Raw genomic sequence first — 15,272 nt, 5'->3', positions numbered from 1 at the left:
CCATTTACTTCCATAGAATTTTTTCCAAATATAGATGTCAATGGCAGCTAACCTCGCCCCAAACATTTGTCGGAATATTTTCCTTTGTGTTCAGCAGAAGAAATAAATTCAAATAGTGTTTAAAACCACCTGAGTATGATTTTAAAAATCTTAATTGTATATTTGGGGTGAACTATCCCCTTAATTAATTACTAAAATGCGTAGAAAGCTAACTTGACACCATTTGACAAATATAAAAATATAGTGAATTTATAAACTTTTAACTTGTAAAAAAACACCTTGCAAACATTAAATGTCCTCAGTGACTGTCTACTATTTGATTATATTAGTGAATATGTGGCTCTCATTAAAGATATAGACAAGCCACACCTTTTACTGACATAAACAATTAGACAGTGTTGCCAAGGCTCTGATGAAAGGCCTCATCTGTAAGTGACAGAGTGCTTGTGACAGTTGCAGGGGATTGCGGTAGAAAAGCCTCTTATAGGCACTGACTGCAGCCTCCCAATGCTAAGAGACTGCAAGGTTACTTTACACACACACATGCGCACACACACACACACACACACACACACACACACATGCATGCAAGCACGCACACAGACACAGGATCCAGCTGAATGTTTATGAATGAATCTGCTGGAAAACTTTAATCTAACAGTCATGGTTAAACTAACATACTAATATTATGATGTATTATCTTTTGGTGTCATGGTAGGTTGTGTGGGCAGCACAATTGCTTTACAGCAAGAAGGTAGCTGGTTCGAGCATCAGCTGTGTCATTTTCACTTTTGTGTTGTTTCTGTATGTTCTCCCGGTGTTCATGTGGTTTTCCTCCGGGTGCTCCGGTTTCCCCCACAAGTCCAAACACATGCACTATAGGTGAATTCGATAAGCTAAATTGTCTGTATGTGTGTGAATGCAAGAGTGCATGGGTGTTTCCCAGTAATGGTTTGCAGCTGGAAGGGAATCCGCTGCGTAAAACATATGCTGGTTAAGTTTGTGCTTCATTCCGCTGTGTCAACCCCAGATTAATAAAGGGCATAAGCTGAAAAGAAAATGAATGAATGTATGTTCTTTTCATACTTTTGTTACGCATGACATAATCTGTTTTACCTTGCTTGAAGAATTAAATTGATCACAGATGTGCAAAAATAAAGTTCAACTGCAAAATAAAATGTTTTAGTGCTATAACTTTTCAGCAAAGTGTAACCTTTATGTTTTAAAGGAATGGTTCACCAAAAAATTGCAATTTTCTGTTGCACACACACAAAAAATAGATATTTTGAAGAAAGCTGAAAACCTGTAACCACTGACATCTATAATAAGAAAACCAAATACTATGGAAGTCACTGGTTACATGTTTCCAGCTTTCTTTGAAATATCTTCTTTTCTTTTCAACGGAAGAAAAAAACTCAAACAGTTTTGGAACAAGTGAACGGAAAAACATTTTCATTTTGGGTTCAGCCATCCCTTTAACATCCCTAAAAATGTTAAGAAGTCCAGTATCCCTGTGTTTGCATGGTCTATGGAAACATCAATTTGTTGACTAAATATTCTGGTTAAAAATACAGGGTGATTCAGATGCTCACCTGATGAGATGACAAACTAATCCAGTTTAGCATAGTCGCTGACATCATCCAGGTGAAAGTGACTTTGACGGCGACTGTGTGTTTTGATGTAGCTAGACTGTCGCCACAAATAAATTGGCAGTTATGTAACATTTCCTATTTGTAGAGTTGCTAACTTTTAAATATGTATCTGTATTTTCATTCACAACATTAGGCTGGCTACATTCTCTCAGTTGATTTACGATTAATATGTAAATCAAAACTTTTCCCAGTACTGCAGCTAGAAGGGCATCCGCTGTGTAAAACATAGGCTGCAAAGTTAGCGGTTCACTCCACTGCAGCAACTCCTGATGAATAAAGAGAAGCAGAAGGAAAATTAATTAGTAAATCAAAAATGGCCATTTTTTGGTTCAATCTCGTGAATTAACTCGTTTGAAGTATTACAATTACAATTAATCTGTTTGAATCTACTCATATGTTTGAATCTGAATCAAAAGATTCGAACAGCTGTGTGAAGCATTTTTAGCAGAGAAAGAAAGAGTAGCAATAGAAACCATAAAGGGAAAGGTGCTAACGTTAAAACACAGTATTTAAACTTGTTCGGGAAGTTTAGGGTTGTAAAGCCTCTATCAGTTCATTGTCATTAACGATGCCTGATTAGCGAAGTTCGTTCAATGAATGAGTTTGAATCTGTTCGTGGTTCTGAAGTAGATGTTGGTCGTCTCTGTTGTGCGGTAAAGACAGCGATTATATTCACCGTTCGTGACTATACAGGTAAAAGACTCTTCAGCAAACACCTAAGCATGGATTTAATACCTTTTTGAAATAGATTTTTTTCCTGCTTTGTAAAGATTAACTCGCAGTTAATTTGCTTTTCTTTATCAAGGAAGGCCTACTAGCCAGCTTGCTTAGCCAACATTTTCTTTTTGTAAGCAGGCACTTTTGAAAGGGTTGAATATTGTGCGTGGACTCGCTTATCTATGTGATGTTAGATGGTTGTTGAGTCATTTTTTTACCTTATATTTTCAATCGAAGACTGTCACTGTATCTGCTGTATTGTTCAGGTCCAGCAGAGGGCACTGTTGATTTGTAAATCCTGAGGAATTCCATGCAAATGCCAACCTTCCCATGAAAAAAATAGGTTTTTAACTTTTTACCAAAATAGCGATGTGTAGGCTTGTATTTTACAATACTCTAAAAATCTCTGTCAGTGTTTTCAAACTATTATATTTCATTTGCCAAAGTCACACAAGTGACAATTTCACATCTGTCACATTCATAATGGAGAGATGTCACATCCATAACCAAATTTTTCCTCATAAATACAAAAATGTCAAATAAATTAAAATCATTGATTTGTGTTCTATCGTGAGCCAACTTTTATCCTTTTGATTAGCATTGTTTCTTTTGGATTGTGCAGTTTAATTCACAGAATTTTCTACAAAGTATTTTGTATACTGTAAAGTCACATACATTGATAACGCATGTTTATTTCCCTAAATTAAACTATAAAAAGGATTCATATTTTTCTGATCCCATAACTCTGTGGTTAGTTATTTTAGAAAATATAAACAGATGATTCAATATAATGTTAACATATACTTTCTTTGTATACTTTCTTTGTACTGTAAACGTCACATCCATGCCGCTGGAATTGCTCACCTGGCTGCCTTCGTAAATTATTAATAATTATGAGAGGAATTCGATATTCGAGCAAATAAAATCAAAACAAATGTTTTGTTTAGTTGTTTCATCAAAACGTCTCAACCAAACTGCAGTATGTTACCAACTGCAAAAAAGTAACTAAAAATACAAGCTTTTATACAAAGAATGCACATAATATGGATTAAATTTGTTATATTATAATTTATTTATTATTATTTATTATATATAGAGAAATATAATATATTATTATTATTATTATGTTTATATTGAATGTCATTTATTACATACCTCCACCCTACTACTACCAATATCCTACAGTTATTTAATATCATTTGTTGAAACATTACATTCATTCATTCATTTTCCTTCGGCTTAGTCCCTTTATTCCTCAGAGATTGCCACAGCGTAATGAACTGCCAATTAATCCAGCATGTTTTAAACAGCAGATGCAATTCAGCTGCAACACAGTACTGGGAAACACCCATACAGTCTCACATGCGCAATATAATATATATTATATTTATATACTACTAATATCCTACAATTATTTAATATCATTTGTTGAAACATTATGACAATTATTATTGTATTTTTATTATATATTGCAAAGTGATAATCAGTCTGGTTTGAAGTTAAACACTTCCACTATTCGTCTTAAGCTCCTGTATTTCGAGTATAAAGTCATACATTATTGTTGTTAACATGCGCTTTACTCTGTGCATAAATGCTCTGCGCTCCACTTTGCACCGATGCACAGTTTGGAAAAGCATGTCCTTCATCAACCACTCAAAACATAAGCACTTTCAGACCCAATTCAACTTTATTGTGTGATATTATTATTGAATTCTCTTTTAAGCGCTTCATGCTTTATTAAATCAATATGGCAGAGAAAACAAATAACTACCAGCAGGTTCTTTCTCTCCTGTATTGCTCTGCCATGTTATACATTATTTTTAGAGGAATTTCCTGAAGCTAGTGTTTAACTTTAAGGAAGAAACATATGAACGATCACATAAAAAATTGAGTATTCATTTCTTTTATTATTTTTTTACAGTCATAAACAATGTGAAAGCATGAAACATTAGTACATGCCAGCTCAACCTTAGTTTATGTCTGGAAAACTTTAATTAGCAAATGTTAAATCTGTTCCTTTGGTTCCTTAATAGTTAGTTTATCATCTAATCATCGTTTACTCTTAAATTGTTATTCGTATATCAATAAAAAATGCAAGTTTTATGTCAGCCTGCACTATTATGTGGCCAGGTGTGAATGATTTATTTGTCCAGTGACAAGATCAATACAGATCTGGCTGCAAATTGCTACATGATAGACCTCTAAATGGTCTTCTCACAACATGCATTCAATTTAAGATGTGAGAAATATTGTATTTTTGATGCATTCTATTGCAACACAGTACCTTATATATTCATTTCAATGCATTGCTGTTAATTAATCTTTTAATATTGTACTGCAGTATGACTCATTTGGCAATGCATAAGCCAATTCACTTATCTAATGAATTTCTCTAACAGCTTTTGCATTATATTAACCGTATAAAAATAAATAAATAATAAATTGGCAAACAAAAATAATAATTAAAATCAATACTTGGAGACTGGAGCATTGATTTGGTTTTGCGATCAAATCTCATTGCAGTGCTAGACGGTATTGATTTCTTTCCCACTTGTAGTCTTTACAGATCCCAAGAGAGATACTTTATATTCTCAGCAGGTTTAGAGAGATTTAATTTAAGCACATACTTGGATTTTAGTTATTCATTTGCTTTTGCTGGTGAGTGAGGCTTACAGTATATATCATCAATGATTGTTTTACAGTGGGAAATAGTATAACGGTGTAAATTTGATGAGTTTATAAGGACTGATTTTATTTATTCACCTCATTTATTTTCATTATTTTTTCTTGACACTTTCTGACATTTACATATTGAAGGTTTTAAACGTATATAATTATAGCCAAATTGTTACCGCAATGCATACGTTGAGGACTAGTTAGTTTGGGTTTGTTCACAGAGTAAAACTTTAATTCAAACAAGAAATTTGTCAAGTTTGGTGAAGGAAAAATCATGGTTTGGGGTTACATTCAGTATGGGGGCATGCAAGAGATCTGCAGAGTAGATGGCAACATCAGCAGCCTGAGGTATCAAGACATTTGTTCTGCCCATTACATTAAAAACCACTGCAGAGATGGATTCAGTATGGATTCAGTCGTCCAAGCTCATGGGGAGTCATACACAATATTCAATCTTTTTCCACTGCACCATGATTATATTCTACTTCATATTCTATACTGTACATTATTTCTGTTAAGTGACAAGACTTTTGTCTAAGCAAAGTCAGACCTTACTGTGCTAATTAAATCATTAAAATCAAGGCCTGATCTTATTTTATTTTGGTAAAATAAGTGTAATCTAGATGCCTTTGCCTTTTATATAAGCTACTTATGAGACCAAATGATCAACTAGAAGTCAAGTTATTGTTTGTTGTTCCTAAATCTTGTATAGGCGACAAGACGTTTGTCAGGTAGTGTACAATTCAACCAAAAACAACTTAACAAAACATTCACAACATTTAAATCACATAGACTGTCATAAAAATTAGTTATTTTGTAAAGTGCCTTAATTAGTTCAAATTTGGCCTGATGAACAAAAGAGTGTTTTAATTCATTAAGTCATTAAATCTATAGACTTATAGATGGTAAGAATTTAAACAAATGTATTCACTTCAATTTGTTCAAATAAAAATACATTTCCTCTTTTTTTAGAAAGCAAGCTGACATATTCAGGTAGCATATATAATGTGCGGTGAGAGTGAAATCAGATGCCAAAAACTCATTTATAGAAGCTGAATCGTTTATGCAAATGAGACCTTTTCCACTCGTGTATGTGACACATCTTGTTTATTTTCCAGACAGTTTAAAACTGCAGCGGGATTTGACTTCAAGCGTATCAAGATTGGCCTTTGCCCTCCTCCCGGTTGCGATTTTTAGATCTTTTCTTCATCCGACATTTAAAACCTCCATAGAGAGGAGAGATGGAGGCAAAAGGACAGAACATTCCCAGAGGTCTTCAGCAGGACGTCTTACCTGAACTACACTGTCTACAAGTTCACAGTAAGTGCCTAATGAGGCCCCTTGTTTGGCCTATGATGATTTTTATAGTGAACTTTATTTCAGGAGATGCATGTCAAGCAGCATGGTGTCACAAAGATGTCTTTGTTTTTAATGGAAGGGGTATTTTAATTTGTAAGGATGCAATACATTGATTAAAGTGGACAGTAATGACACTTATAATATTACAAAAGTACTGTTATATGTTCTGTATCTGATTGTATATGTTCTGATTATCAAATAATCGTGAAAATAAACTGTATTAGAGTTCACAAAAGTATTACATTTACATTTAGTCATTTAGCAGACGCTTTTATCCAAAGCAACTTACAAATGAGGACAAGGAAGCAATTTACACAACTATAAGAGCAACAATGAATAAGTGCTATAGGCAAGGTTCAGGTCTGTAAAGTCTAAGAAGAAAAGTATTAGTAAATTTAAAAAAAAATTTTTTTTTTGAGTACAGTTAGTGGTATATCCAGAGAGGCAATTGCTGATTAGGAAGTAAAGTGGAGACTAAATAGTTGAGTTTTTAGTCGTTTCTTGAAAACAGCTAGTGACTCTGCCGTTCTGATGCAGTTAGGGAGTTCATTCCACCAACTGGGCAGATTGAACGTGAGCGTTCGGGAAAGTGATTTCTTCCCTCTTTGGGATGGAACCACTAGGCGACGTTCATTCACAGAACGCAAGTTTCTGGAGGGCACATAGATCTGCAGAAGTGAGAGCAGATAAGAAGGGGTGCAGCCAGAAATCACTTTGTAAGCAAATATCAGAGCTTTGAATTTGATGCGATTAATCAGCGCAACAATGTTATTATAGTTGTGCATTTTAAATATTTTTTTATCAATACCATTTTTAAATATGTTGTAAATGTTTTAGTTTGGTTCATTAATATATATATATATATATATATATATATATATATATATATATATATATATATATATATATATATATATATATATATATATATATTTCTTGTTTAGTTTTTAATTTGTGAAATTTTTTTATTTAGTTTTTATGTATTCATATATATATTCCTTAGTTTTTCAGTGATAGTTTTAGTAATTCGAGTTTAATAAATTTAACTGAACACATCCAGTGTTGACCAAGCGGTGTAGTGTTCAAAAAACGTACTTAATCCCTTAATCAACTTCCTTATTATTATTTACTACTATTTAAAAAATTCATATTGTATAAACTGACACTTAAACCAAAACCATACAAATGCAACTTTCATGAAGAATTATATAAATTATGAAAAATTTAGAGAAACATCTTAATATTATAGATCATGTATGTAGTTTATTTTATTTATTTTTTCTCAAGAAAAACATGTTTTTTAATGTAAGAAGTATGTTTTTTATACATTATAATAACACACTTGACTAATGTGTATGTCCAGCCTGATCTCACAAGGAAACAACTATTTTACGTTTTGTCAGTTTAGTGGCTAATTTGTAAGAATTAGTATGAGTTCAGTCATTTAAAAATGTACGATTTTAAAAATACCCAACCGTCATTGGGGATTGGCAAATTATACTAAATTGTATGAATGAGATCGTACAGTACAAAGTAATACGAATTAAATAAAAAAGTTACGAGTTGTCGTGAATTGTGTTGGTAATTGTGTCGACTACGCCATCTACAGGTACATCTCTAAACAGCCGCAGGTCAGATTTTACGTCAGAGATTGAGTGCTTATTAATTTTAAAAACAATAAATATTTTTGCTAAGTAGTCATTTTTTTCAGTTTGTTTTTCAATGACTGTTGATAGTTTTGGTTATGATGGTTTTAAGCATCTAGTCACTTGCTCTGGTTTACCTGGGGGATGTTTTTCCTTTTACGCAAATTTTTAGCTTGAGTTAAATTATTTGAACTTGTGCAATAGATGCAATTGATTGATGCCTCTATTTTCATGTTTGCATTGACTTTGTGTGTAATTTACTCACATGAATACTTAATTAACACTATGGAAATACATATAAATATTTTTTAATATTTTCAGTATGTATAGTTGTTATTTATTTTCTTATAATATTTCACTATGCTATTATTTAAATTTTTTATCAAATAAATGCACCCCTGTTGGACATAGGAGACTAATTGTAATACTTATAATGTCTTTCTTCAAATTGTTATTATCTTTCTTCTAAAATATAATGCTTTATTAGCATTATTTGATCCTTTTTATATTTTTGCATGCCATTTTTTCCCAATAACATTTTCATGGATTATTTTTCCCTTTTAATTTTTACATTTTTATCAAGAAGATCAAAAAGATCATATAAATAATAGGAATACTGACATTTCTGAAAGTTTTACCAGATTTTTTATTTGACAGGTTTTCATGAAAAACACTAGAGTTCATTTGATTCTCTGGTTATGTTTGTTTCCTCTTAAAATGGGATGATCTTTTGGACTTGTACTCCGTAGTGCATTTGATCCATTCATCAAAGGATTAAAAAAATGTATACCTCACAATCAGTTCCCATTAGCTGTAGCATTTAAAAACAGAAGCGTATCTAAGCACATTACTGCTGTCTCATGAATTAAATCTCAGCATGCACCGTTCAGACCGAGCGGCTATAATTGACAGATCTGAAGCAAACATAAATAATGTACTTTTTTTTTATTCTGTCAGAGCAAACCAGACCCTCCGCCACACCCAAAACCACTCCCACCCCCCAATACTGACATCTCCAGTCAGTCAGACCGCTAGTGTGGCTTCATTTGTCTTTGTTAGTCCACTGCTGCACTGGAGGCATAATTAGTCCTGTGTGGGTTAGAAGAACCAGCCAAGGAGAAACTGTGTGTGTGTGTGTGTGGTGAAAGAGAGACCCAGGTGTGTGAGCTTCAGTAAAACTGCACAAAGTAAATCCTTACAAAGGGGTCCTGCTTTTAACCCTTTCTGAGTGAGAGTCACATGAGACTAGATCCCGTATGGAAAGTCTAAAAAAAAGGAAAGTGCCACCTTCTCACCTTGTGTATTCGGTACAGTATGTGTGAAAACAGAGAGGGAAAGTCGCTGTATCTAATCGTATGTTTAGGGAAAGTATGTTAGGTCCCCTGAGGATTCTCTCAGTATTGTTCTCGCTTTCTTGTTTTTTTTTTTTTTTTTTTTTACCATCACACACATTCATTCATTCAATGCACTAAGAACAAAAGCAAAGATTGGAAGTAGATTTTTATGGTTTTTGGTTAAAAAAAAAAAAGAAAAAAAGAAAAGCGTGGTTATTTAGTCATAAATAGATAGCTAGATTGATCTATCAATACTAACTCTTTCTCTAACAATGCTTTGTTTTTTTAGTGGTGCCAGCCACCACCAGAATTTGAAATGATTTTCTTCTAAATTAGAATATTTTCTACTTATGACTAGGCCCAAACTAGGCCCACACGGAATCTGCGTGAATTTTCCGCAGAATTCCGCAGATTTCTGCAGATTTTTTAGCCCATTATTAATTCTGTTTATTTACTTGATTAAATGTGTAAATCTGAATTTATTCAGTTTTTATTCAGTAATTTATTAATTTTAATTTAATACATTAAGGGTTTAGTTATGATACTCCGCTGGATACTCCTAAAGTAAATCCGCAGAAATCCGCAGATTTTTACCAAAATTTTTCCGCAGAAATAGCAAAAAACGTCCGCAGATTCCATCTGGCCCTACTTATGACAAAAGTATTACAGTTTTCTCAGTGGCTTTGGTGCATTTCTCACAACACTATTTACATTTGCATAACAGTTAATGCATTTCTTAAAACAATTAGTCATTTGTGCACATCATAGTAGCAGTTTCTCATTCCTTCCAACTAATTGCGAATGCTTTTAGACATGCATCAATTGCTTTCATACAACTCTCTGCTGTTTTAAAACATTATCAGTTGCTTATGTCATGTCAGTCAGAATTACAGTTTTTCTCAGTCGCTTTGGTGAATTTCTCACAACACTATTTACATTTGCACAACAGTTTCTATCAGTTTATCATTCGCTTCTGTCATGTCAGTCAAAATTAACTAAACTTGTGAATGCTGAATAGTCACTCCATATAAAACTAAAGCCCTCATTTCATTACTTGAGTCATTACATACAAAAAATAGTTGTCAAAATCTGTAAAGCAAATAAAAAAAAACATTTTAATCTTTTTTTTTTCTGAAAATGTCTTTTACAGTTTTTCTCAGTCGCTTTGGTGAGTTTTTCACAACACCAGTGTATTTCTGCACAACAGTTAATGCATTTCTCAAAACAATTAATACAAACTGCAAAACCTAACTGATAACCTGCAAAAGCGCATCACATGCTCAAAATGGATAGTTCATTCCTCAAAAGCAAGTATTCATGTCAATCAAAGTGTCAGTGTCATCAAAATAAAAGGTCCTGACACCATTGTTTATGAACAAGATTGTCAAATGGCTTAGTAATGTTTTCATTATGACAGTTTACTCTGTATAATTTTTCCAATGCAAAGAAAGTCAGATTTTGGTAACACTTCCTGAAAATGCTCAAGACAGCACTTTATACTATTAGCACAGCTATTTGAAAACTACAGTAAAGTTAGACATCACTGCATTTAGTTAGGTATTTGAGTACAAGACACTGAATATGTATGTTTCACATGTTTACTGCATTTGCTCGTTGCAATTCTAATTTATTCACAGCATTGTGCAAAAGAATAAATAAACCCTTATTTACAACAAACATAAACCTCCTTTGGGTATAGCAGCGCACAACTGTAAACAATATTGCAGAACATATTGGAACTGAACCTACAACATACACAGGTCTGTAAATCATTCATGAAACTGTTCAATTTTTAAGACATTTTCAGGAAAATTAAGATTTTTAATAAAAAAAAATTAAATAAAATTTGCTAGAAAGATTTTGACAGCTAGTTCAACATTTTTGTATGTAATGACTCAAGTAATGAAATGAGGACCATTAATTTTTTTATGGGATGACTATTCAGCATTTACAAGTTTAGTTAATTTTGACTGACATGACAGAAGCGAATGATAATGTTATCAATAGCAGAGAGTTGTATGAAAACAATTGATGCATTTCCAAAAGCATCTGCTATTTGTTGGAAGGAATGAGAAACTGCTACTAGGATGTGCACAAATGACTAATTGTTTTGAGAAATGCATGAACTGTTGTGCAAATATAAATAGTGCTGTGAGAAATGCATCAAAGCCACTGAGAAAAACTGTAAATTGAACAATTTTCATAAATGATTTGCATACCTGTATATGGTGCAGGTACAGTTTCAATATGTACTGCAGTATTGTTTAGAATTGTGCACAGCTCTACCTAAAGGAAGTTTATGTTTGTTGTAAATAAGGGTGTATTTATTTTTTTGTATAAATTAGAATTGCAAAGAGCAAATGCAGTAAAAATGTGAAGCATACATATTCAGTGTCTAATACTCACACACCAAACAAGTATTGCGCCGCGCCTGGCATCACATTGCGCTGGGTGTATGATAGGGCCCTTAAAAACAAATAAAAGTACCTTAAAATAATGTATAACGAATTGCAGCAAATCTTATTGTTATGCTAATTTGTGCAGATCATTAAACATGAACTACAGTCATTTGGTTCAAGCACTACATATTATCTTCCTGCATTATTCATTTTCTCTTTTCATTCAAGCAAAGTGATGCTAGTAATTGTCTATTGGCACTTACCAATTAATTCATTCAGAGAAAGAAAAGGTGTGTGTGTGTGTTTGCTGGTGTCCTAAGTGGCCTCGTGGTACTTGCTATGATTTCTGTGTTCATTGACGGGTGGGCTCTCTCTCTCTTTCTCCTCTTCTCTCACTCTCTCCCTCTCCGCGCTCGCTTGTATCAGTCGGATTTGTGAACGTGAGAGCGCTTGTGTGTCTGCAGTGCTGCTTGGTCATTTGAAACGGCAGTCTCCTCTCAGACCGCATGTGTGTGCGAGTGTGTGCGCGTGTCTGTCCCAGCTCTCCATCCTCAGGGAGGAGGGAGTCTAACAGGCTGTTGGAGATCAAAGAAGAGACATTTCATTCGGATCAAGGACGGAGCTTGAACAGTGCTTTGGGAATTCAGAGCGGAAGGGAAGACGCCGAGTAGGGAGCAGGAACTGGAAAGTGTTGCAACCAAAGAGCGTTAACTGAACAATTGGCTGGACAATATTTGCAGGTGTTACAAACAGTCGACTTCAGGCTTGTGGGGCGCTTACTTAAAACATTTGTTTGCCCGTAAAAGACATCATGGCTGTGCAACTGATGCCCGAATCTGCCGTCTGCCTGCTTATGGTGAGTACGATGATCTTTGGAGTCAACTCTAAACACCTAAACACACCCTCAGCGTTGAGTTTTAATGAGTTGTATCCGATCCGATGCTTTTAAATGCTTCTTTTTGTTTTGTTTCACACACCCACAAAAGCAAAGCACGTGCGCTCTGCAGTAGCGCCACCAAACGCTGACCGAATTGCAGCACACTAGTATTGCAGAGGGGAAAAAAAGCCTTGACAGGTGCCCTGACATCAGCATCTACAAAAGTGTGTCGTTTCTCGAGAGCGTGCTTTTTTCACACACCGGGGTCTCATTACTGCACCATGGGCTTCTTTTTTTTTTAATAGTGCTGATTTTTCTTTCGCTGACTTAGTATCTCAGCCCGTTTGGCTGAATAAGGCGTTTAGCTTCTGTGCATTGTGTGAAATCAGGTGGATGATGATTATTGATTGTGCGCACCTGTTCCCATTGTGCTTTTGAGAACGGTTTTGCTTCTGAAGAAAAGCTGTGTTGTGTGGGATCACCTCTGGAAAGACGAGGAGAAAGCATGTCAGCGCCCCACCCCTTCTGCCCTACCTGTAACAGCTGTCTGTCTCCATGGTAATAGGCCACGGCTCTTTCTGACATGTAGAGAGGAAGGCGGTTAGACAGGCAGAGAGAGACAGGGAGAAATAAATAGAGAGCAAAGTGCACAGCAAATAAGCCTTCGTCTTCTATTTATCATTTTCTTTTATCCGCCTCTACCACCTCTGACACCGGAGTCAGACGAATCAAATCCAAATCTAGCAATTGCTTTGGAAATGTCCATTCAGGGATGGAATGCATATTGGAATTTTGGCTGGGACTGATTTGAGATGGATAAATAGCTTGAAATGGGTTATACTGGATTGTGGCTTCAGTGTTGTGGCTAAAGATGCAATTCGAATGCTGTACCTTTCTTGAATGCTTGATTCTTATTGGCTGATGAATATTCTTAGGTGTGCAATTATGTGCAAATTTATCGCATGGATTAAGTAGTTCCAGGCAGGTTTTGGCCAAATTACACTTTTATTTCAGTACACCGAGTGATTTAAGCTTTTTTCAGCCTCCAACAGTTAAAAGGACAATAAAACAGGCAAATATGAAATAAAAAAATGATGAAATGCAACATCTGAACAGTCTTCAGGAGTGGTAATTAGTATAAACGGAATAACTGACTACATGCTGTTGAATTATTAGAAAGCAATGCACACCAGATATGCTTCTATCTATCTATCTATCTATCTATCTATCTATCTATCTATCTATCTATCTATCTATCTATCTATCTGTCTGTCTGTCTGTCTGTCTGTCTGTCTGTCTGTCTGTCTGTCTGTCTGTCTGTCTGTCTGTCTGTCTGTCTGTCTGTCTGTCTGTCTGTCTATCTATCTATCTATCTATCTATCGTTCTATCTATCTATCGTTCCATCTATCGTTCCATCTATCGTTCTATCTATCTATCTATCTATCTATCTATCTATCTATCTATCTATCTATCTATCTATCTATCTATCTATCTATCTATCTATCTATCTATCTATCTATCTGTCTATCTGTCTGTCTGTCTGTCTGTCTGTCTGTCTGTCTGTCTGTCTGTCTGTCTGTCTGTCTATCTGTCTATCTATCTATCGCTCTATCTATCTATCTATCTATCTATCTATCTATCTATCTATCTATCTATCTATCTATCTATCTATCTATCGTTCTATCGTTCTATCTATCTATCTATCTATCTATCTATCTATCTATCTATCTATCTATCTATCTATCTATCTATCTATCTATCTATCTATCTATCTATCTATCATCTATCATCTATCTATCATCTATCTATCTATCTATCTATCTATCTATCTATCTATCTATCTATCTACTTATCTATCATTCTATTTTGGTCAAGTTCTCATTCTCGCTGTTTCTCATCATTCGGAAATCTTGCCAGGATGGTCAAATGATTCACACATGCTCATTCACACATGCGTTCACATTTGAATCCCATTCCAAATATAGACAGCTTAACATGTTGAGTATTCCTAAGGGCACTTCATCTCCCCTTGTTTTTAGGCAGCGAGATGATTGCATTTCCGTCAGATAACGCATTCATTATAGAGCCTCGGCGGCTGTATGTTTTTGTAACACCAGAGTGCACATTCAAGTACACACTTTATCATGTTAAATCTGTGATAGCATGAAATATTAACATGAGTTTGGATGAATATTAATAATGTATTTGCAGCGAACATTAATATTTCAGTCGGAACGTTAATTAAGACGCTTGACATTTGTTAGAGGCAGCAAACCACAATATAACACAAGCCGAAAAATCCACGGGAAACACTGTGGCTGTGTCATTCTCATTTTCTCTCAGTCTCCAAAGGGACATCTGTGTGTAAATGTCTGCCAACCCTGCTGATGAAGGGCCCTCGTTCCTCTCTCCCTCATTAGTCTTCCAATAAAAGCAGCAAACACTTCATATTTTCATTCATCTCTTGCAATTCTCCGAGATGCTCAGACATGGTTCAGTGTCGCGGTGACATCACAGCACGCATCTTTTTTTTCCTTTGAAGCATAAAAAACCTAGATAGGAAAATAGGATCAAAGTTATCAGTCGATCTGGGGGGACGCAGAAAATTATG

The 15,272-nt window shown here is 34.6% G+C and overlaps 1 protein-coding gene across 8 annotated transcripts in view; it reads left to right on the top strand.

Annotated features, from left to right (window-relative positions):
* The first annotated feature begins 2,070 nt into the window (after positions 1–2,070).
* Positions 2,071–15,272, top strand: part of frmd4a (FERM domain containing 4A) — a 301,811-nt gene continuing 288,609 nt past the window's right edge. For 4 of the 8 annotated variants that reach the window (XM_087292261.1, XM_087292267.1, XM_087292258.1 and 1 more), the window contains exons 1-2: positions 2,071–2,345; positions 6,164–6,365. Coding sequence is in view for 4 of the 8 variants with exons in the window: in XM_087292259.1 (XP_087148385.1) it covers positions 12,595–12,639 (45 nt within the window). In the remaining 4 variants the exon portion in view is untranslated. Of the gene's footprint in view, positions 2,346–6,163; positions 6,366–12,207; positions 12,640–15,272 lie in introns of those variants that run through there. The other 4 variants (XM_087292259.1, XM_087292249.1, XM_087292255.1 and 1 more) reach the window with 1 other exon arrangement.

Source organism: Danio rerio, chromosome 18 (genome assembly GCF_052040795.2).
Source record: "Danio rerio strain M-AB ecotype USA chromosome 18, GRCz13ab, whole genome shotgun sequence".
Lineage (NCBI taxonomy): Eukaryota > Metazoa > Chordata > Actinopteri > Cypriniformes > Danionidae > Danio > Danio rerio.
This window is presented reverse-complemented; position numbering and strand designations above follow the sequence as displayed.